The 25,039-nt window shown below is 40.2% G+C and overlaps 1 protein-coding gene across 3 annotated transcripts in view; it reads right to left on the bottom strand.

The window, feature by feature from the left end:
- The window catches only part of SHROOM2 (shroom family member 2), a 173,340-nt gene that overhangs the window by 43,758 nt on the left and 104,543 nt on the right, over positions 1 to 25,039 (bottom strand). For 2 of the 3 annotated variants that reach the window (XM_060233944.1, XM_060233945.1), the window contains exons 3-6: positions 20,997 to 21,101; positions 18,322 to 18,453; positions 9,746 to 12,392; positions 5,578 to 5,678 (exon numbers count right to left, since the gene is read on the bottom strand). In XM_060233944.1, the coding sequence (XP_060089927.1) occupies positions 5,578 to 5,678; positions 9,746 to 12,392; positions 18,322 to 18,453; positions 20,997 to 21,101 (2,985 nt within the window). The remainder of the gene's footprint in view (positions 1 to 5,577; positions 5,679 to 9,745; positions 12,393 to 18,321; positions 18,454 to 20,996; positions 21,102 to 25,039) is intronic. The other variant, XM_060233946.1, reaches the window with a different exon arrangement.

Genomic DNA, 25,039 nt, shown 5'->3' with positions numbered 1-25,039 from the left:
GATCTACTCCATGTTAAGCATTCCAGCTCTGAAGGCTTAAAAAGTCAACATCCTTATATGAACTGAAATGATTATCCATGCTTCTGGAACATGAATATTTGTGTTCAGGGGATTCAAACCACTTCTGGCTATTAGCTGGTGGGAAATCAGCAAAGCAGCCAAGAAAATGAATTGTGAAACAGGATACCCTTAGTTCAAACAGAAATTATCTACATGGCATTAAGCATAGCCACAGCCCCCACGTATAGTACAGGGAATAATACTGTTAGTTAACTTTACAGGGTATTCTTTCAGTAAATGTGAAGTGCTCTAGTCTGAATACGGAACAAAGGTTATATAAAGGTTTCTATAATGTTATTATACCAGGTGACACCTGATAAAAATGTAACATGTGAAAGAGGACAGGTATCACATGCAATGACAGGTGTGAAGTGCTGAGTTGTCGTGGACTAGTGTAGGAAAGAGGCCTGGTTTATAGATTACAAACTATATTTCTGGTTCTATGATATAAATGTTCCCTGAAACACTTCATGTTTGGACATTGTTTTGATTTGATGGAAACATCTGGAATATCATAGATTCTCTGTTCTCCTACATTCAATCTGTGATACTCCAACTTCCGAGGGTTGGAGTCTGGGACTACCATACCTTCCAGTCCCTCTGAGGCAGGCCATGGGAAGTACCCCAATTGCTGTGGGAGAAGAGCAGGGGCTGACTTACCCAGGCCTCTTTTCCTTATCTACAGTTTTCCCCTTTGCCACTGGTGGAATCTGTCCTGCTTGTCCAGGAGTCTGCTTCAGCCTTGGTAAATTTGGGGATGAGACTACTGGTCCTGGACACAGTCTTTGCCCAGATGGACACACACATCACTATTTGGTCAAGAATAAACTGATAGGAAGAGAACACTAGCACAGGCACTCTCCTCGAGGGCAGAAATGTGATTGCTATGTTTTAATTGGATGCAACAGAGAAGCCAGACGCCTCAATTAAAGCAGCAGTTACAGACAGTATGACTAGGTTGGTGGCCGGAAAAGATGCAAAATAAAATCTCAATGGAAAAATTTGCACTATTATTAACAATGGCAAGGTTGGCCCTTGCAAAACATTGGAAGAAACGCATCATGCCCTCAGTCAATGATTGGAGAATCCAGCTCTGGGACTATTTTATACTTGGAAAAATATCCTCTTAACAGTTCTCCAGCACACTCACCCAAATCCCAGGAAGCCTTTGTGAAGCTACGGTTTCCTATAATACCTCTCTGACCTTGACTTTTCCCCAAAAAACAAATTTTATCATAATCTAATATTTTTATTTTTATATAATATTTTATATTATTTTTATATAATATTTTTTATAAAAGCAGTGACCCCCCCTTTCCCCATCTTTTTCTGGGAAGTTAGTTCACCCTGTGCATTCCGTGCATTCTATCAGTTGAGCTCCTTTGAACTCTGTCAGTGTGCATTCTCTGTGGAGAGAGTTTATTATGCAGCTTTTTATTTTGATCATAGTCTTGTTGTTGTGTCTACCTCTTGAACTTCGCCTGTCTAAACCTAATCCTAGGATAATGGTATAGATGTGTTATTATAGGTTTTTGTCTGGGGGGAGTGGGGATTTAAAGGGTTAAGTATTTTGTGAATATTTGACTGCACTTGTATAACATTTGTAAAAGTTTAATTAAAAAAATAAAATGTAAAAAAATGTATTCATAAACTTTCCCCCCGTTAAAAATGTATATTGTCAAATTTTCTGGCAAGTTTGTGGAATATGCCTCAAATAACAAAAAATATTTCACTGACAATTGGTAGGATAAGGCAATGACTACATGTAATAACTGATGTAATGTGCCCAGTCCCAGTTGTGACACGCCATTTCTGTCAACTGAGGGTACTCACACAGTCTCCTATGATTTTGGGGGAGCCAGGTTTCTTTTGAACTAAAAACCTTCTGCTTAGTGAGTGTACAGGCTTTGGGTTCGCTACTGTGAGGTAAGTTGAATGGTAAGCAAAGGGAATACGGAGATCATTGAGGCAGGAATTGTATGTTAACAACAAAGCAAGATGTATTTATTTATGTTGGTTTTAAGGAACAAATAAGCAGCACAGGTCTCCAGGCACACAAAGAAGAAACATGGTTGGAGCACAGTAATTTAAACTAGCTATGGCTTCAGATAGTTTGAGTTTTCTTTAATACTTTCTGGCACAAATAGGCTTTTACTGACTAGCCACTGTGTTAGGGGAGAGGAGAGAGAGAGGGGGGGAGGGATTCCACCTACACCAGCCTGCCCTTTCCCAAGAGTCAGACTAAATGACACAAGGCTGCTCACTGCCAGAGACAGGCCTAACAATGGGGTATTCTTTCAGAAGTAGAGCCAAACCACTCTGCCATATTAAAGCCACCTCTTCACTCTGACTGCTCTTTTCCTGAGCCAGACCTGAGCTCTCACTTCTTTCTCCCTGAGGCAGAACTGGACTGAACTCCTGCTGTCTTTCCCTCCAACATAGCATTGTCCTGAAAGGCAACTGGATGCTGGAGCAGCACTCCCAAAGGCTCAAGTGACTGGCTATTTTCCGCTTCAGGGACAGGACAGTCTCCTGTCCATCACACTAGGGACTGCTCAGAAAGAAGCAGATAAAAGATAACTCCATATTCATGCAGCCTAGCTGATAAAGAATATAAAAACCAACAGATAAATTTGCAAGATTTGTAGTGGTTCTGGCACTAATATTAATTTAGGCTTCCATCATTTTCAGGATATGTTATTAGACTTGGCAAAAATGGGTACTATGTGAACCATCATCACATATGCCCCATGTTGGCTGATTCAAAGCCCGTGAATCCATACTCTGTCAGAAACAGCTATCGCAGAAGCATTTGCTGGTAAAGTGGCCTAATGGAATGTCAACAAATGATTGCATTCTAGAGAGTTAGAAAACTGAGGTAGACAGATCTCAACTAAGACATGCTGAGTTTCATCAAGTTTAAGAGGCCTCATAGCATTACAAAAAAATTATTTTTAATTTAGAGAGTCCTATGCCCAACCCATGTCTCCCATGACACCTCCCACTAATGGACCTGTTCTTTCTGCACCTGCTGACAAACCATTAGGACTGTTACCCAAAAACAATGACTTATACAAATACAGTTGCCATCAAGAATACTGTTATATCTTCATATACACTGGTTTACACATACTGCATGTAACCACAAGCATATCCACAATGGAGATGTCTCAGATGCTTCTTGTGGTTTTGTATTAACTGGGTTCAGGTTAAAGCAATGTACACCAAATTGCTTTACTCAAATATATCTCAATGTAATTACAAGGAGAGAGAAATACATCTACACTACATTCTTACTGCAGTTCAAGTGACAGCATAGATAAGAACGTCCAACAACTTAGGTTCTAGGTCATGGGTGTCAAACATGTGAACTAGGGGCTGAATCAAGTCCCCAGACGGCTCCCAGCAGGCCCTTGAGCAACTTTCTGTTGTCTGCTTCCTTTTCCATCTCTTTCTTCCTTCTGCACCACAACTTGCTTTGCCAGGCTTGCTCAATTGCATAGAAGCTACAGAACAAAGCCTATATTTTCTCCATTGGCTAAATCTCCTCCCTTGAGGAGAGTGTGGGGGTGGGAGGAGAACATGCTTTGCCAGGCTCTCTCAATTGCACAGGAGAGCTACTGAGCTAAGCCTCTCTTCCTTCTATTGGCTGAGGTTCCTATCCCTCCTCATTCCCTGGGGAGGGAGGGAAAGAACAAGAGCTTCCTCTACCCAGTTCCCTTGATCACAGGGAGAAATACAAAGCACCTTTAAGGCCAACAAAGTTTTATTCAAAGCATGAGCTTTTTGCCTTGCTACACAGAGAGAGAGAGAGAGAGAGAGAGGAAGAGTTCGTTTTGTTGGCTTGTTATGCTAGGGCTCTCTTGGGTGCAACTGGTTTGCCTCCCCCTTTCACTTTATTTATGTCTTCATGATCCAGTCTCTCACAGTAGGAAAGCAATGTGAATTATTTAGATGAGGAATAACAACAAGTCCATGAGGTGGATTAGGCTGAGTTTGTGTGTTTGTCTGTGTTCTTTATAAAGTTTATGTATCCCCTACCTGGCATTACATTTTATGACACACATGGCCCAGTCCGACAAGGTCACATTTATGTCAGATCTGGCCCACATAACAAAAGAGTTTGACAGCCTGCCCTTGGTGCTTCCCAGAAGCTCCAACATTAGCTACAATAAAAATCTCATAAAACTGAGTAGCACCCTGGAGTGCATCCTTACTAACTCTCTTATGGCTCTGAGACAGCAAGGGCAAATACTCTTTTAGCTCCCTTGTACTTTTCCAGATGATAAGTAACAAGCTGCCATTCAGTATCAAAGTGTTGCTTTTCTAAAGAGAAAAGTGGAGAGTATTCCTTCTAAATTTAGATAATGTAAACAACCTTTTGCTTTATAAAGTACTTCATGTTGGCTTAAGCTTATCCCAACAATATTCATAACATTGATACATAGCTTAAATTTAGTCTTGAGATACAACTCTTTATTTTAAAAAATAATAATTCTGCTGTCTAATTGGAACCTAAAATTTCTCCACTATCTGGGTGGGCATTAAAAAGAATAATATAGAATCATCACAGCTAAAGTGGAAATTCAGTGATGTGAACCACAAACATGCGCCACATCTGTGAAATGGATGAAAAGTCAGGATCTCCCAGCAGTTAAGACAGTACTACTCTGTATTAAGTGGACTTCCATGTTCACTCTTGCTTATGAAGTAAAAAAAATACTTTGCTTGATGGAATTCAAGGGCCATCTAGACAAGATTTCTTTGCAAACATCCCAGAAACTTTCAGATAGTAGGTGGTCTACAAGGAATTGTACAGTAATTCATTGAAGGACCACCATCTACCTTTTGCCGATACCTGCAGGGTACGGTGAAAACACCACCATGTAACAATACAGAAGCAAAGAATACTTTCCCTCACAAATATTTTTATTAATGGCAAAGATCCAAAGCTGCATTAATGAAAAAAAAATTACTGAAAGTTGTATACTGTGCTTGTTTAAAAACAGGGTGTAACTTGTTGGAGTTAAAGACTTTGGAGGGCAGTCTCTTTTCGAGATAAATCTTTAACAGTTATTCATACTACATTATTTCTCATCTGTCACCATTAAGGGTGTATTTAAACTAGCCACTGAAGTCTGGAAAACTCATTGCTCTTAATAACACACAGGTAACATACATGGAAGAAACATTTCAGAATTGTTTTAACTGCATTCCAGAAAACCACACTTTGGTAGTATTTATATATTCCAGAAACACAAATTTCTCATTTAATACTGAAAAAAACCCACCCAAATTTCCAATGAAGAGTATTAAAAGCAATCTAGTTCAAAAGCTGCTTATCCCAACCATTGTTTTGCTGAATGATCGGAGGACTTGAAAACAGACAACTGTAAAGGAAAAGAACACAAATTCTCTGCAAGTTGGACATAATCATTACTATTCTGGCTGGGCAAAAATATTAGACTTATCTTTTGCTAAAGAATATGCCAGGAAGCCAAGATAAAGATTGTTTACCTTGAGCTGCAGCTTCTTTCATCAGGTCCTGCTGGAGAAGTATTATACTCTTCAGCTTCCTTTGAATTTTCTGTTTGCCTCCTTACTGCAGTGGATACTTCCTGCAAAAGATTTTATAACATGGTAAAGTACTAAATCATCAAAATTCAGTCTCCAGAAAAATATATTATTACACACCCCCTCATTTGTGGGTTTGTTGAAAGTCCATAATGTATCTGCTCTTATGCTGATTTGGCTTAAAGCACTGTAGTATTCCACACAGCCTTGATGGCTTTGCAGTTCTTGCGCTCAAGTTACTAATTCATCTGACTGGTCTAGGAGAAAAGAACTATAAGGATTTGCAATTTCTGTTTGGAAATAACCTCAGTTACTTGCAAGCGATTTGGATACTTAAGAACTGATTGAGAGAGAGAGAGAGAGAGTTGGATGTGAGAGAAAACTCCCATATCTTTCAAAAACAGTTAAGAGCTAGAGCATAAAGGCCTTAGTTATCTTAAATCAACAACACCTAAAACTATGGGAACCTTAGATCTATTAACTGAAGTCAAGGTAATACATACAGCTGACCAATAAAGGAGGAACAGGTTTTGAAGCTATGTTGCAATCATAGTAAAACTAAGAGCATATGTGCACGCCCAAAAAGGAAACAGAAAACTGATCCAAGAAGGAAACGGCATCTAGCACCAGCGTCTTACTGGGACATATACACTTTTAAAACTTCCTATAATCTTATTTTGAGAAACACTAATCAAAAGAACCCTGCCAGATTAGATCAAAAGTTGATCTGATCTAGCGTGCCATATCCAACAGTTTTCTGCCACATACTTACAGAAATCCCCTAAACAGGGCTTGAAAACTGCCTTGCTGTTGGTTCACAGCAACAGGCATATAGCAAAGGATGACATTCCATATGGATCAAAAATCGATAAGGAGGCAGCCTCACGGAGCTATAGTGCAAGAGGGAATTGAACTTTTCCTGTTCATTGACTCCTCTCAGATCCATCTTTTGCAGCAATGCACAAGGATTAGAGGGAACAGCTGCTGGAAAGGTTGAAGAAGCTGCACTCAGTTACAGCAGCAGCTGCAAAGGTGCAAGCAATCAACTTCAGATAAGCTAAAAAAACAACTCTATCATTTTTTTTGCTGCACCCCACGTTACATGTATCTAAAGGTCAAATATTCCATCCCCTTAGATCAAAAAACATGCAAATACATGCAGCTAAGGTATATTTTCTCAGGCCTGGGGGAAAAACCAAATTTGTAGAAAAATATGAAAATTTTAAGAAATGTTGGGAGACTAAAAACAACTCCCCTCCCCCAATAATATCATAACTTTCAGTGGTATCTGATTATATCTAACAATGGAAGAAGACGAGTCAGGAGGAAAATGAGTGAAAGAAGAATAAGGGGTGAGAAGATTGGATCTACAAAAGATAGCAGGCACCTGAAAGAAGGTGACCAATTCTGATGGTGCATTTGGGGTATGGATGCAGGAAGTCAGACAGGATATCGGGAGAAGAGTGGGAAGAGGCAGAGGACAATGAGAGACTGAGACCATTTTATTCTTTACCACTTTTAAAATAATTCCTATTATGTAATCCACATTCCTCACCACTGTCATACACTGGGTTACCACTGATGAGAAATCCTACAACATCTCAAAATCTCTTCTTGGAAAGTAACAGCCAGTTGAGACCTCATCAATGTATACGTAAAATAAGGAATCAATGTATATGTAAAATAAGAAATTATTACAATTTCTATGTGGTACTTCTAATGGCTAAGGAGATGGCAGTAGCCAAAGGTGCTTTTGCCAGTTTCAAAAAGTTTGCAGCCTTTCCCAGGCAAAAACCCCCCTGCCACTGTTGCATGAGATTGAAAGCTACAGATAGTACAGAAAGCTGAAGCCATGATGTTGACTGGAGTGGGTCATAGAGACCAAATCACACCAGTCTTGCTCTACTTACATTGGCTCCCAAGGTTCTTTTTTGTAAGCTCTTCGAAGATTGGCTACATCAGGGGTATATGGCCTAATATGCAAAGGATCTCCTGCTAGAATTCCACCCCTGGGCTTGGGTACTAACATATTTTAAGAACTGCCTACTGTCCTATGAACATACCCAACCAGTGAAGTCATTTTCAAAGGCCCTTCTTTGGGTACTCTCACCATCTGAGGTTGGACAGGGTCACAGTCCAAGAAAAGCTCTTCTTGGTTTTGGCATGTAATTATGAATTATATCCCCTGGGAGTTTAATCTGTCTCCCTCAATCACTTAAAACTTACCTATTTCATTTGGCATTCCCTCACTGATGCTCCTTTCTGCTTATGTGTTTAATTGTTATTACTAATTGCCCAAAGGCGCCCTTACAATATTTAGATTTTTTAATCATTCCTAAATACAGGATGGTATTTATGGTAGCAAGATTAAACCCTATTTCTTCTCAAGTAACACTGTATCAAATGCAAAGGACCTCATACTCTAATAGAATGTTGTGTTTCTGGACAGATAGGAACTTTGGAGCTTTACTTAACTGTAATGTGGTACCTTTTGCAGTATTAGGGATACGTGGATCACTTCTCTTTTCTGTGATATCATTGTTAAGTTAAGGGGTTTTTTTTAACATCAAATACAGTTAAGAAACTTGTGGCAGGCATGGATTTAGGAATTACATTGGTTGTAACCAATTGTTTTGCTCACGTACTAATTAAATTTAAAGGACCTCAAGCATGATAACTGTTGGTTACTTAAATTGCTTATTTTCTGCTGTGTGTAGTGTGATTGTAGGCTAAATCAGCAGTTATTGAAGTTATTATTAATTGATTTTTAATATGTATTTTTAAAAGCTTGTTTTAATAGCTTTGATTGCTTGCTGCATTGGAGATTCTGAATTGGGTGTAAAGATGGCATAAAGATTTCTTCAATAAATAAAATAAAAAAATTGTTTCCCATTAATTCATTTTGGGATAGATCCTTTTATAGGTATTTAGTTTTCACCTTCTACTTCTAAATCCAGCTCTTTATGAATAAATTAAACAGCACTAGTCCCAGTACAAATCTTTGGAGGATACTACTGCTTGCTTCTACCCATTGTGAGAACAATCCATTTACTGGCTTCCTGTTTTTTCCAGTTTTCAGTTTGTAAGAGTGCCCACACATTTATCCCCAAATTGATTGCTTTATGCAGGAGCTTCCGTTCAAGGAACTTTGTTAAAAGGGTTTTGAAAGCCCATATACTTAATAGATAATTTATACCTACATTCTTATTGACATTATCACTGAACCCAACAGATTGGTGAGGCAGGTGATACTGAATAATCTTTCCTAAAGAGTAACAGTACATTTATACTTATGCTGTTGTAAAATTAAAATTAATAATCTATTGAAATGACTACACTGATTTTCAATGAATTCTTGTAACCAAAAGGCAATCAAGGGAGAGGGCTAGAGCCAATAAACACCAACATACTGGCATGGCGCAAAGGTGGATTAAACAGATCTGGGCTGATCCATGCCTGTGACAAGACAACCCTGTAATATTTTCATTATGACTACAACATTGCCACGCTGCCCATATTTATCCCATAAATGCAACATGTTGACAAGGCATGTTGACAAAACTGGGATGAACTGCAGATATAGTGCCTAGGGTGAAACAGTTTAGTATTTACTGCACATACATGGTGAAGCAGTTACACACACACCTGCTTCTTGACAAGTGTAACTCCAAATGAATTCAGAAATGCATAGTCATCAGTCTACAACTGCATTATCATGTGATGACTTCTACACATGAAGCAGTCATCACAGGCCAAATACTACAGAGGTGTCATATCCCTTTAAAACACTAACTAATCTAATGGAGGCTATTCTCATATTATACCTATGTGAATTTATTCAAAGCAACCCTGTGTTCTTGCTATACAAAACTGATTCTGTGAATCATCACAAGAAATGCTGGAAGGAGTACATCTTTGAAAAGGCATTCACTTCACAGCCACAAAAGAGTGAACTACCAAGGGCCATTATTCAGGCTTAATAGTAGTGGAGACTGTAGTTGTCAGTCAAGATAAAAATTTTTGAATCAAGCTCTTAAGTGTGTCCTTTGGTCTATACTTCTTACATATATTTTCTAAGATTATCAGAGGTAGGAATAAAAGTAGCTCTTACCTGTTTGTGGAAATCCGTAGAAGGAGATGACCTGGATCGCTCATGTGTGTATTGCGGTTTCTCAAGCTGTTCATGGCCAGCATCAAGGATGTTGTCAGCAGAATGGTATCTTCCTGAACTCCGAGTCTCTAAAGGTTTCCTCTGCTCTTTCCATGAAGCTTGATACTCTGCAAAAGTTTCTAGCCTCTGAGGTTGTCCAGATTTCATTTTGTGGCCAGTGTTAATGATGCTGTCTTTGGATCTGTTATAAGCAGCAAGTGAACTTTCAATTCCAAAAGAAGCTGCACGCATTCTCCTTACGTACCATGACCCCTCAGTCTCACCCTCATGAGAATTTCTGCGATGATTACCAGGCTGTCCTTCAGGTCGACCATAGAGAATGTTTGTCTGTGAAGATTTCTGACAGGCAGGCTTACTTGTTTCTTCAAAGAACTTCCACCTATCAGCAAAAGAACCTAAGGTTTCCTCAGACGTGGTTGGACGACGGCGTGGGTGGTAATCATCATCCGATACTCCCACTTCATTTATCTTCTCAGGCTCAGAATAAGATTTCAACTTTTGTTCTACAGTGAACCTCTTTCTACCACCAATCCGAGAAATGTGGTGGCTGCTAGCAGGTGAACTTTGTTTAGAAGACTGTGTAGCCTCATGAAAGCCAGATTCATCTTCAGAAACTAGAGCCAACAATGTAGAGTTATAATTATTTGCCTTCCGGTCTGGAAAATAATCTGTAGAACTGGGTTCCAAGTCTTTGCGTTGGAAAGACGTTGCCCTCAGCACTCGGGCCTGGGCCTCTTTAAGATTATCCTTGTATTCATTAGTAAAAGAATTTTCTGATGAAGGGTTCACCTTTTCTGCAGAATCAGGTTTCCAGTTCTCAGCAAACTCTGTCTCAGTTGATTCAGCTAAAGTAACTGTGCTTTTACTTTTCTGCAGTTTTGCTCTCCTCATCTGGATCTCATTTCTCAATGTGGTAGCAAAACGATCACTCCTTCTTGCATTTTTACTCAGATGAGCATCAAACATGGGCTGTCTATTAATTCCAGTTTCAGCATCTTTGTCAGGCTGGTTTTTCCCTTCCTGAGCTAAGGAATGCAACATTGGGGTCTTTTGAGGAGAAATTTTGTCCTTCTCATCCTGACCCCATTTGAAATCTTTTGGGGCAACATTTTTATCTGACATTATGGTACATTCTTGAGCATATTCTTGCTCATTAAAACTATTGTGGTTCTCAAAATTCTTAGCCAGTCCTGATTTTTCAGGGTAGCTAAACTTTTTGGAATCTTCTACCACAGCAGTCCTAACATCCTCTCCTTTATTACCTACACAATGACTGCTTTTTCCACATGCATCCCGAGAAGGCTCAACAGGTTGCTGAGGTAGATAATATTTTGGGCTTTGGGTCATCATGGCTACAGCAGGATTCTCGTGTGGTCTAGCAGAGGCCTGAACACCAGCTCCAGAATTCCAGCATTCATCTTTGGGCTGTAGTGGTCTAGAGTTTCCCTGAGCAGGCTGCTTCATGGCCACACAATAGTAGCGACTTAGCCCAGTGCTGTCCATTTTTTCTTCAGAACTGATGTCAGAAGCAGCAGCACTAGTGCTCGATGTCCTACATGGGCTGGATTGGAGGTTGTGTTTGTCAGCAGGGCTTTCCTGAATGCCAGCATAAGAGGAGAGGAGCTGCTGCTCTTTAGGCAATGCAGGGTTCTTTGCCTTGTGAAAGAAAGTGCTTTCATCACTGTACTGGCGCTGATGGTGATGGCAGTGATGCCCATAAATGGACTGTGCAAATCGAACGTCAGTACTGGACAGGGATGAATGCAGCCTGTTGGCATTTCCCACATTATTATTGATTCTGTCACCTGCACAAGGCAAACTGTAATCCAGACTGAGATCAGACCTGTACGGTGGGTTGCTGCTTTGTTTCCCATTTGAGGTCTTCTCAACTACCCTAGCAGCTCGCTTTTGTTGTTCTGTAACTTCAGTACTCCAGTCAGTCCTGGGTTGGGGTCTATGCAGGATGTCAAAGTGCTGGGTGCTCTGAATACCCTCTGAGTAAAGAGTGGCATGAGTTCTTTCATGACCTCTGGTGGCAGCAAAACTATCGCTACGGAGAGGTGGTGGTGGTGGAGGAGGAGAGGGTGACTTTTTTTTCTCTGGGACATACCAAACAGGTCCAAAATTTGATCTTCCAGATCCAGAATACTTTGCATCAGAATGATCTTCCAGCCGGGGGCTTTTATTGTTGTTCTCATACTGCAGTGGAGGTGGGAAGCAAGCAGATTTCTCCTCTAATCCTCCATTATCACTTAGGAATAAAGCAGTCTTGCCATTCCCTTGTTTTGGGGTATCCCAGTGACTTACTTTGTATAGCACATTCTCAGCAGAGGCAACATCTACATTGGATAGCATGTGGTCAGGAGTACTAGAGCTGGTGGAAAAAGAGCCATAGGCTGAATCTCTTTTGCTGGAATTTCCCAAGTGATCAATGCTGCTGTTGGATTTTGCTGATGACATCTGTCCATACTGATATGTTTGGGGTGTGTGATCCCAGCTGTCCATGCTTCCGGCAGAGCTGAATTGATCTGAAGTGCGATGGAGATTTGATTGATCCCACGAGCTTGACAGGTCATGAGAAGAGGAGCTGTAGCAAATAAATAAATAACTTTTACACTACACACATGCAAAAACTTTTACACTACACACATGCAAAAATCCTACTCATTTAGTAACCATATTAAACTGAACCACTAATATAAAATTGTCAGCATTACAAAATTAAAATGAATTAAAATTTGCTTATATCACCAACTGTATAGCTACTTCTAAAAAAAGGCATGTACGATCACTATGGAAACCACATAACTAGCTGACCTTTAAGCAGGGTTGCCCTTAGCTGTAACTCTGTTCATTGAAGATCTTCTGTGCAGGCAAACATGGGGACTGTGTGCATGAACAGGCTAGCCAAAAGGAAGTTTTATCAGTTAAAGCCCCGAGGGGGCGCTGAGCACTGGAGCTGGAAGAGGGCATTCCTGCCCAAATGGTCATGTGCTAAGGGGCTCCAGCGACCCCACCCTCAGTCCACCATCGGAGCCTTGAGAGAGCAGGCAGAGGGGCTGGAGGGAGGGTGTGCCTGCACAGAAGATCCTCAATGAACAACTATTATAGGTAAGTGCAACCCTGTTTGCGTTATCGATTTCTGTGTGGTCTGACATGGGGATTCTAACAAGCTGCTCATCAGAGATAGGTAACATTCCTATCACTTGAACAATGACTGGAGAATCATTTTGCCAATTTGAGTTTCATTTTTGGCTTGCAGATCCAATGCATGGTGACTCACATCACAGCACGATAGATTTCTGACAGTGAGACTCCATCCAGGAATGCAGCTGAAGAAATCATCACTCTGGTGGAATGGGCATGGACTCTCAAGGAACAAGGATGCATGGCCTGGGTATGACTTGACTGTAGACACAATTCACCTGGTCAGGGTCTGGGACAAAGCCCTCTTACCCCTACTGAAGTCCCAAAAACATAAAAAGAGTACCTTGACTTTCCTAATACTAAGGGTCCTCTTTAAACAAAACAATAAAGCTCTTCTTACCTCAAGAGTGTGTAAAGCCCTTTCATTTTCCTAATCCAGTGAGGGAAAGAACACCAGCAGAATGATCTCTTGAGAGAGATGGACACTAGAGATCACTTTGGGCAGAAACTGGATGGTAGGCCTAAGAAATACCCTTCCTGGGAATACTTGCAGAAAAGGTGGGTCCACTCTTGGGCAGCTCACTGACCCTCCTAGTGGAGGTGATGTCCACCAGAAAACAGAATTTAATTGACAAGCTGGTCACAGAACATGAAGCCAACAGTTCAAAGGGGTTGAACGTTAACTGAGACAATACTACAGAAAAGGAACATTGAGGTATCAGAGTCCTGTGGTGGGCACAGGTTGAAAAAAGCCCTTCAGAAACCTTTTAGACAAATGGTGAGAAAAGGCCGACTTCCCATCTACTCCTAGGTGATAACAGGAAATAGCTATCAAGTGTGACTTCAAAGAAGAATAAACAAATCCACTAGATTTAAGGGAAAGCAGATACTTAAATAGAACCTGCAACGGTGCCCGAGCAGGGGGGAAATCATTACATTTACCCCACTCAGAGAAGCACTTCCAATTACAAAGGTAAGATCTCCTCATTGAGGGCTTAGGAGAATGTAGGAAAATCTCATCAACCTGTTGAGAGAAAATCACATCTTGATCTGGAGACTTCAGGCAACTAACCTGACATGAGCAATGCCATGGTGCAATATGCTCAGAAGGTCTGGTTCGTCTGGAAACAGGTGATACTGACCCTGAGAACCAAATCTGTTGTAGCTAGAATGGGACTATGAGTATCATGTTCATATGCTCTCTCCAGATTCTCACTGGGACCCTGATTAGCAGTGGGAAATGTGGGAATTGATAGAACAGGCCCCTATCCATGGAATCTGAAAGGCGTCCCCCCCTATAGAACCCTGCTCTTGCATGGCACTTGAGCAAAACCTGGGGGCTTTGGCATTCTCTTTCATAGCAAATAGGTCTACATCAGAACACCCCCAAAGGATAAAAAATGGTTCCAAATAGGAGTCCTTCAGGGCCCACATGTGCATGCAATGCACTGTTCTGCTCAAAATAACTGCCTCCCTGTTGAGAGCCCCAGACATATGGATGGCATAGATGTAGGCGTGAAGCTCCATGACACAAGACAAAATAGGCATGGCATTCAAGCATAAGCTCCTGGAGTTCCTTGCTTTTTCAAACAGAATAATGTTACCATGTTGTCTATTTGGACTCGAATGGTGTGATCTTAAAGCATATCTACAAAGCAACTAAGAGCATAATGAATGCCAAGTAGTTCCAATATGTTCAACTGATTGTCCTGCCTATATCAGACCCCTTGGGCAAAAAGAACCATGCAGTGAGCCCTTCAACCCAAAAGTGAAGCATCCGTGGTCAAAGTGACTTCATACTCTGGAACAGCAAATGGGGTACCCTGTAGCAGATTCTCAACAGAAGATCACCTGGCCTGGGAATAGAGAATCTATGCCAATGGGAATGAACTTGAGGGCAGAAGCAAGATAAAAACCATAAATTTAGGAAACTACCAACTGGTACCAGCCAGAGGTAGTACTGCTGTGGTAGAAGCCATGTGCCCCAATGGATGGAATAATTGGAAGTGGTTATTTATTAAGTATCTCACCAGTTTAAGGAAAGACTCAACACTAGGTAGCAAAAATTCTTTAGCAGACACAATATATAATAGCCCCAACAAAATGTGTCATCCGGGAGAGGACCATTCTAGACTTTTCTTAATTATTAAGAAGGCCTAACTGCTCACAGGTAGTCAGGATCAGAGTGCAATGAGTAATCAGCTCTTCCTTAGAACGCAGTACCAGAAGCCAATAATCCAAATATGGAAATATTGTACACCCTTGAAGATGCAGGTGGGCTATTTCAGGTGCCATAATTTGGTGAACACCCTAGGGGCAGTGGTCAAACCAAAGGGTAACACATTGTACTGAAAAACCTGATTCCCACCGTGAAACTGCAGGTATTTGCAGTGTTGATCATGAATGGAAATACAGAAATAAGTGTCCTTCAAATCAATCATGATAAACCATAAATTCAACTTTAATAACTGCATAACTGAAACTAGAGACCAGGCGGAACTTTGAAACCATAAGAAGTCTGTTTAGATCTCTAAGGTCTGGGATGGGCCTAACCCTCCCATTCTTTTTATCTATAAAAAAAAAGGCACAAATCGAAGTCTTCCAAAGGTTGAGGTTCAGGGACTTTTTCAAATGCACCTTGTCAAGGAGAGCTCATAGCTATTCCTCTAAGCCGGGTGTAAAATTATCACCCTCAAAGCGGAAAAGGGGGACATATCTTGAAATTCTAACTTATACCCAAGTTGAAGTCTGGACACTGGTCAGAAGTAACAGCTTCCCACATAGCCAGGAAATGGGACAGCTTGTTCTGAAATTTGGCTGAAGTAGTCAGAATGCAGCCTTCTGAGCTTGGGCAATTTCCCTGGAAGTCTGAGACTGGTTCCCATGTCTAGGCCTGGGGGCACCCTTTCACAGCCCTGTTTGGGCCAAAATATTTGGTAACAGGATACTGGGGCTGTGATGGACTAACATAACAATATTCTCTTTGGATGACCACCAAGGTTGGTGGAAGGGGAAAAACCGCAATTTTGGTTGGGAGAGGTTTGGATGCAACACACCCAGAAATCAGGCCATCTGTTTATTTTTCTTTATCTATGAAAGTCTTATCAGTCTTTTTGGATAGCAAGGGTGCACCTTCAAAAGGAAGGGCCTCCACTATAAGCCTTATCTCCATTGATAGAGTAGTCCACTTCAACTAGGCATGCCAAAATATAGAAGGATGGAGCTTGCCATTGCTCTAGCTGCAGAATCAGCTGCATGATGGCCCATATTAATTTGTTGCCTTGGTTTGACAGCCTTGGTTTGAAACAGTTTATTGAGGGGTCTTTTATCCTCTGGCAGCAGCTCTAGGTAGGGGAGAATCCTTTCCCATAAGAAAAGTTGGGAACCAGCTATAATGGTCTGGTAGCTGGCCACCCTGAGGACAAGAGATGCAGAGGAATAGCTCTTGCAGCCAATGACAAAAAACCTTCTGTTGGTAGGGACAGCATGATTTGACTGTTGGCCCTTAGGTTGCACTTCCTCTCACCAAGGAGAAGGAAGGAGAATGTGCAATTTAAAAACTGTCTCACATTTTGTTCTGTAGAAATTTTTAGCTCTCCTTAATGTGGCTTGGAGAGATGTCGGTTTTTGACAGAACTCTTGTGTTGAATTAAGTAAGCCTTCCAACATGGGAAAGGCAATAATACCTAGTGATTCAATGTAGATATGCCCCAAAATCTTGTCCTTGGATTTGTGGTTGGATGTGGCCACATCAATCACAAGAGATTGAGCAATTCTAATCATATGCTATCCATATATATGAAGATCTTCAGTGCAGGATGTAGGAGCAGGATCTCCATCCATCCATCAGGGCTAGAGTTAGTTGTAAAATCAGAGCCAGAATCTGAACTGACAGTTCTATCCTTGCTGTCCTCTGCATCTGCCACCAGAATCAGCAAAGGAAGCCTTCTGGAAACTGTGGCTGATGAATGCAAAGGGGTCTTGTATTGCAAAGCACAGTATTAACTCAAGTCTGACTTGGATCCAAGGACATAGCTGTTGTCCCATTCAGCTAAGTACACAGGTGACGTAAGATAAGAAAAAGGATGTGATGGCCAAGATGCAGGCATCAGGGGCTGGGACCATGGAACTGCTTGATTGGGCTTGGATTCAGAAACATCCGGAACCAAAATTGCCACCTGTTCTGCTTCAATGTCTCCTTCAGAAATTGACACGAGGGGCAACGCTGGCCCAGGGGATGATGTCTTTGGGGGACCTCTTTTTGAATTCTTAAGCCACAAAGTTTCAGATGTTGCAATTTATAGTCCAAGTGGTGAACATTTAAAGACTCTTATTTGCCAACAGGGCTGGCCTTGCCACTAGGTAAAATAGGCGATTGCCTAGAGCACCAGCCTTCTGGGTGCGGCCCCCCATGTGGGGACATTATCAGTGCAGACGGGGTGCTAGAAGTTAGCCTTGCCTAGGGTGCCAGACAGTCTAGGGCTGGTCCTGTTTACCAAGCACAAGCACTTTTAATGAGAAAGGACTGAGACTGACTAAAAAGTTTTTATTTTAATATGCACAGCATGAACCATCTGATATTTTGTATTCAGTTGCATGAAAAATATATAAATAATCCTATGGATAGGAAATACGTAATGAACTTGCTAGTAGGTTTTGGACATTTTTTTACTATTTTCCATACACAACAGAAATCCAGATAATTTTAGAAAAACTGTTGATAAAGTGAAAGTTTTTAAGAGACTGCAGTTAGATGATAGTATACTTAAATGAGAACATTTTTGCAGATCAAACAAAGGTGCATTTTTTTTTAAGTCTCAAAGATGTCCTCACACAGGTAGTAATTACTGAGGAAGTTTCAATGATCGAAATGGCAATTATGTGCCCTACCCATATCTTATTAATTGCTACACAGCAAGCACAGACAAAATTAGAGAAAGTAATTGTATAACAGTTCCTCAGATGTACAAAGGAAAGACTGTGCATATATTATTGCCAAAGAACTGTCTTGGAATTATGTGTTTCGGTTTCTACCACCTTGCCCTTACGTTACTGAAGAAGAAAGTATATTTCTAGGTCCATCTGACCACAAAAAGTTTTTAGGCTTGAAACCTGATACCTACATACAGTCCTAGAGAGGAAAGGAGAAATACCTGTCAGCAGAAACCACAGATATAATCCTATTTGCATAACAGAGAATGCTGCATACTAATGACTGCCAGACACATGATATACTGATTGCTCTCATTAGGCAAGTTACTTCACCCATGAAAAACTAAAAACATATTGCACCCTGTTGGCAGTTTAAAGATAAGAACAAAATAAGGCAAACTATTTCCCTTATGTTGGAACTTTCAACAGGAACTCACCTTGCATGATATCGGGAGTGCCATGAAGCGCAGACATTGGGCGAAGACAGCCGTGATGTGGCTGTTTCAGACTGATTCTCGGTAAATTTGGTTGCATGCCAGGAGTGGGGCCTGCAGGTTAGGTCATTTTTTCTGAAACAAAAAAAGCATAAACATTTTCCTCATAAATTTGTAATCAACACCAATAAAAACAAACCCACTTTAGAGCTAATTAATAGATTCAAGAAAAAGAATACAGAATTGTCTATGCCACTCTAACAAATCATATTGTGTGGGGGGGGGGGGGGAGAAGACACCACACCCCAAAATTTTTCTGAAATACAGACAGTGCACTTACACAATCAGACAAGGCTGAGAGTGTCTTTTTAGTATAAAATAAATAATGAAAAAAATCCCCACAGGCTAACTTTTTTGAACTGCTTGTAAAATACTCTTTAAACAAATTAAGGATTGTATACATGCATGAAGGTGTGGAAATGGAGAACTCTGTACTTGCAGAGATATTATGACAGATCACATTTTCAAACTGGAGTGGCTAAAATATGATATTAAAATTTATCAGATATTCTTCAGCTGAAATGGGAATCTCATTTTGTCACTCAATAAAAAGCTAGCCAAACAAACATTAGCCCAAGCCTATCACTCTTGTCACCCCAGTACTACCTGCTTACTCACACTATTGTCCTGCCTAGGACCATTTGGAATAGGAGGGGGCAGCAGCAGTGACAAGCAGGAGACTAAGAAGGCTAGCAAGGAGGGCAAGACTGTTGGGTCTTGGTTGTTCAAGTTTGTTTACAAAGTTGGGTTCAGAGCAATGTGAAGCTTGTTTTTATTCATTTTCCGCCTAGCTGACATGCTGTCTGCTATAGACTAAAACAACAGTCTTCCATGCTTTCCAGATACATGATTTAGCTTTAACACCATACCTGAAATGTGTAAACCTCTTTTAATTATTTACCACAGAATTGGCCTTTTCTCTGCCATTTTATACTTTTTGCTAACTTGTTTGAAAAGAGAATGGTGTTAATACCACTGAAGTGCAGTTCCTTTAATAGGTGAAGCTAACTGAGGACCAATATGTTACGAAATGTGGTTTTCTTCATCAATGTTTCCTAATTTCTTTGTAAGACCTGAGTCACTATGTACACTAAAAACTCTTCAGCATGTTAATGTGAGACTTGGCAAAAGACTTGAGCAAAGCAATTATGACTACAACTTACAAATATAAGAAAATAACATTTAGTTTTACTCATTATTAACCTCTTGAACAGGTTCTAACTAAGGTTGCCGGCTCTGGGTTGGAAATAGCTGGAGATTTGGGGAGGGGGAGCCTGAGAAGGTCAGAGTTTGGGGAGGGGAGGGACTTCAGTGATATAATGCAGCCCATCTTCCAAAGCAGCCATTTCTCCTAGGTGAACTGATCTGATAGCTGGAGATCGGCTGTAATCAGTGTTCCCTTTAAGCTGAGTTAGCATGAACTAGCTCACAGTTTTTTAGCCTCCAGCTCACACATTTCTGCCTTAGCTCAAGAAAGATGGCCCCAGAGCAAACTAATTTATGCAGCAGTTCACAGTTTTAGTAGAATTTTTGCTCACAAGACTCCACAGTTTAGAGGGAGCATTGGCTGTAATCCCAGAAGATCTCCAGCCACCAGAGGCATTTTGAATCTGACAAAGAGTAACCCCTAATAGAAGACTGTTGATCTCTGAAGCTCCAACTGCAACTGTCTCTACAACAATTGTAAAAGCTGGAGAGTGTCTAAATATAAATTTGAAGAAAATATTGGGTATTCCCCTTATTGAATTCAAGGCTTTACCTAGTTTACTACAGCCTGAAGGTGAATGAAATGGATAGTTACCTAGGCAATCTATTGCTGCTGCTGTTGCTGTATTATCAACTCTCTATTGTAATTTTGCCAATGTTGTTAAAATCTGGCCTCTAGTGTGTAGTGTTTTTTGTCGATAATACTGATAATAAATTGTTTCAAAAGATAGAGTAGCAAGCTAAGACTTGTATCAACAGTTGTTACTTTTATAGTTTTTTCCTTTTGTTACTATTCCATCTGAAGGTAGGCAAGTCTAGTTCTAACAATAGTTTTATTGTATAAATCTAATCTGATACCTTCACTCTTTCATTTGAGAAACTAAGCACTGGTGTCAGCTTGTTCTGAAGCAAATTTTTAAACTTTTTCGCAGCCCAGAGCATTTACAGATAACTACAGCAGAAGACATATGATATTAAATAGAGGTATCGACAGGTGACACTGCAAAATCAACCCATCTCCCCAAAATTCCCAAAGCCTACATAAATTATCTCCCATGGTGCTACCCTCTTCATGTTACAACAGACCTCTTCACATGCAAATTTAGTTTACACAGATTTGTAGCCCACTCCACAATCACAAGGTGATAAAAGGATTATCATCTAGTGTTAAATGTGAATAGTACAAACCATACCACTGATCTAGTTTCAGTACCATTTTCTGTGGAATAATCAACCTGTCTTAGTAACTATACATGGTATAAGCCGAGTAAACTACTGAACTGCAAGGTGGAAGACATTCATCATAAATAAAAGAAGTTGTAAAGAAAGAACAGATCCTTGTTTATTGACAAGAGGTATGAAGTTTTCATATCAGAGCAAAAGAACGCGGGACTTTAAAATCAGTGTCATACCTCATGGAGCTTCTCAAGATCTTCGTAAGATAGCTCCTGGCCACATGAACATCATTTTCAGATGGCATTCCTGGTGCTACAATATCCACCACCAAATTCATCTTCCTGAGCAGCCAAGCAAACAGAGGAACAGAGCAGACCAGGAGTTCTCAGACTTTGCTATATTGAGCCCCCACCATGTCAGAAAAAAGAGTGATATATGAATCCCTACCTGCAGACAGGATTACCAAAGGGAAAGGCAGGAAATATGATTTTGCCAATTCTGTAGAACACTAGGGTAGCTTAAAGCTGACAGAAAAGAAGAAATTACCAAATGTATTGGGAAAGACTGATTACATCAAATCCAATCAAACATATAAGGATATAGGATAAAGAACTGGAGAATCATCCTCTAGCAGTACTCCAATTTCTCCTCAGGGAGTCTTTGATAATCAAAGATTAGGCGTAAGACAAAACAGATATTAGGCTTTTGCTTCTGTCTATAGAGATATGTGGGGAAGGCTATTTAAAAATACTCTCTGAAAATTTCTCAAATAAGACTTAAATACAAAATACATTCCATTCATGAATCATAGTATGGGTCATTATGTGGGAGAAGACTGAGTTGCATCATGCATATAATAAATATGATTGTTGGTCACTGTAAAGAACACAATCTTTTTATAGGGGATTGTAAACAGTATGAGCCCTTGTGGTAATTTCCTGTTTTTCATATTTTAGGTCACTACAACAGATAAACCTATACATAAATAAATCCAGAATCTCTCGCTGAACACAGAAAAAAGTCTGAAAAGAGAAAAAAGCAAGAGGTTAAAAATTTGAGTGCAAGACAGAAATATTTTGCAGGCAGGCAACGTTGTTAGCATCTAGTACTAGTCAGGTCTATTAACTAATGAGTGCCAGAAGGTCTAATGAGTGCCAGAAGAAGACCTACAACATCTCTGTCACTAGTTGCAAAAATAACACAGTCTAAACAAAGATACCTGCATAGGCCAAACAGAGCAAACCGACCTGCTGGCATGGAAAATGTAAGAATTGAAATGATAGGATGCAAACAAAATGTTTCAATGTATTTTTTACACTGAGTAGACTGAAACACCAGCATCTCATAGAAACATGTCATTTTGGCTAATATTGTCAATGTGAAATTAGTTTTGTTAATCTTAAACAAATAGAAAGATAGTAAACAAAGAAGAAAACTAAAACTGCAGCACTGTTGTTAAAAGGTAATGGTAGTCCCCTATGCAAGCACCAGTTGTTTCTGATTCTGGGGTGACATCACATCATGGTTTCATGGCAGACTTTTTAATGGGGTGGTTTGCCATTCCCTTTCCCAGTCATCTACACTTCCCCCCAGCAAGCTGGGTACTCATTTTATCGACCTCAGAAGGATGGACGACTGATTCAGCCTTGAGCCGGCTACCTGAACCCAGTTTCCACTGGGATCGAACTCAGGTTGTGAGCAGAGCTTGGACTGCAGGACTGCAGCTCACCACCCTGCGCCACGGGGTTCCTAGCACTGTTGTTAAGTACCTTTAAAATGATTATATTGGGTTTCCTAGATCAAATGGACTGAGATCACCATCTGACATGACTTCTTACCCAAAACATGCAGCTTAAATCTGAAAACCTTACAAGTCCTACTATTTGGAGGAAAAGTTGCGTTTTTCTCACCAACAATACAATATATTGTGGTTTAAGTGTTTAGAAATGGCACCTTGAAATGCAAGAACTTCCTTCAGCAAAGGATTCTGGATTGCAAAAAAACAATGAGCGTAAATTGTGAATCTGGTGAGATATAAACTGTTCATCCAAAAGATGTGTGAACCAGTAAAGCATCAAGTGAAAACCTAAACAAGTTTTCACAGTAGGAAGGATTCTGCAAATGAACACAATTGTGTGTACTTTTCTTAGGTATGGCAGAAAAGATAGCAACCCAGTACAGTTTACTTACTGTATTTATGAGCTTTAAAATACCGCTTTCTGGCAAGCATTAAGAAGTCTAGAGTAATTTTAAGAGTATTTAATTTGTATAGATCCTGAGGAGTTAGCCGTGTTAGTCTGTTGCTGCAAGACTAAAAAGTTTTATTGTAGCATAAGCTTTTGAGAAACACAGCTCTCATCATCATGCATCTGGAGAGCTGTGTTTCTCGAAAGCTTATGCTACAGTAAAATGTGTTAGTCTTAAAGGTTCTACTGGATACTTTAATTTTTTATGCATACACATATACACATTTATTATGCATACCCACAAGGAATGAAACTTAGCTGTATATAGCTGTATCTCTTTGCTTACAATGGGACTTTGCTGCTATTGTATCTGAAACTTAGCAGCTGACATGTATATTTTTGCTAATTTTTTTGTTGATATTTCAGTGGAGTTTACCAGCCTTGCAGCTGATATTTACTGCCGAACAGTAAAGCAAGGTGATATGCTAGACATTTAGTTATCAATTGAGAATTTGATAAAATTAGAAAACCAAGAGTTGACAAATGTTACAAAAGAGGAATATTCAGCTATCTTTCTCTTTATTCATGAAAAAATTTAGTTGCTTGTTGTCAGCATTTCAAGTGAAATTCTCCCCTCTACTGGCCACTTTAAAAATTATTTTCATTGTCTCTAAGAAACAAGTGAAAGAAAATTATACACTAGTTTAGAGAAATGGCAGATACCTGAACAATTAATGGATGGCATTCTGAAAAGTAGTGTAGACAATATACACATGACCACATAACACACTGCAGCCACAAGATGGATAAACTCTAGTTAAGCCAGATATAAAACTGAGTGTGCTGAGAACATAATCAGCAAAATTTCTGCAACATCAAATTTAATGCCATGGGGATGTACCCATAACATCAGGGTTTTTTTCTGAAGCTTTGTTCAGATTTTGCAGCCTCATCTTATTTGTCTTTGCTTCAGTTTCCTTGTCCCAATTCTTATATTTCCAATTCCGTTATTTCCTTAAAATACCTCTTACTGCCACTCACACCTGCAGCCTGGTTTGGATGTCTGTAGCTAGCAGCACTATCTTTCTACCTCAGGTCGGTAGCAGCATATCTAACATGGCTCTGTTTTACGCAATGAAATCATTGAGAGAGGAAGCACCTAAAACATCAAGTACTCTCTGAAGCTAGAGATAATGCATGAATGCATGGCTAGGGCCTTTCAGCACAAAGAACTAATTAAAATTGTCTGACAATGCCATATTGTGTCTTACTAATGGGTCAGTGAAATGTACCGCAGGCCGTCTAGAAATATTTCTAGTCTGAGATGCTTCACTTGAAATATATTAATTCCTCTATAATCTAAATCTGTATTTAAGTTCAGAAGCAGACGTAACATTTCATAAATGCTTCGGTGACAGGCAGGATTATGTTGTGACGTCGGCTCCTCCTCTGATAAATGCCCCTGTGACAGATCTTTTGCAGGCTACATTCACACTATCACTACAAGCTCTTCACACTATTAGAAACGTAGCTGTTCGTCAAAATTAGAAATACCTCATCAGGCATACTGACAAAACTATTCTTCTGTCATATTTTATAGGCTCAGCTGTTCAAAGAAAATAATACAACACTGTTTCCAAATCAATCAAAGAAAGATATGGTGATGATAGCCGAGACACATGCCATAGAAATGCATAAACAAAGTACTTACCAAATAACTTATGCCATTCACTGCTTGTTGTATTATGAACACTTCAGATTCTGAATACATGATGGGGGGAGGGAAGATGGAGAATACAGGTTGTGTTGGAATGAATGGGAGTGGGTGGACAGAAATATTTTGGTGGTTCTTGCAGCCAATCCGCATGAAGAGCCCAACCCCTGTGATAGGGACTGATGGTGCAAATCCTGTGTCAGTTGTGCTTGGACTCTTTGCAGGATGACAGGTAGCTAATCAGATGCAGCTTTGAACTTCAGGCATGGGAAGCCTATGCTGTTCTGCACCACTACATACTTCTCTTCAGTCTTTCATGCATTGGCATGTCCAGTATACTGGTTTAGACACGTCAACCACCAGAGGTTTCCAAGTGGCT

Source organism: Heteronotia binoei, chromosome 3, assembly GCF_032191835.1.
Source record: "Heteronotia binoei isolate CCM8104 ecotype False Entrance Well chromosome 3, APGP_CSIRO_Hbin_v1, whole genome shotgun sequence".
NCBI lineage: Eukaryota > Metazoa > Chordata > Lepidosauria > Squamata > Gekkonidae > Heteronotia > Heteronotia binoei.
Note: the sequence above shows the minus strand (reverse complement) of the source record. Positions and strands in the feature narration are given on the sequence as shown.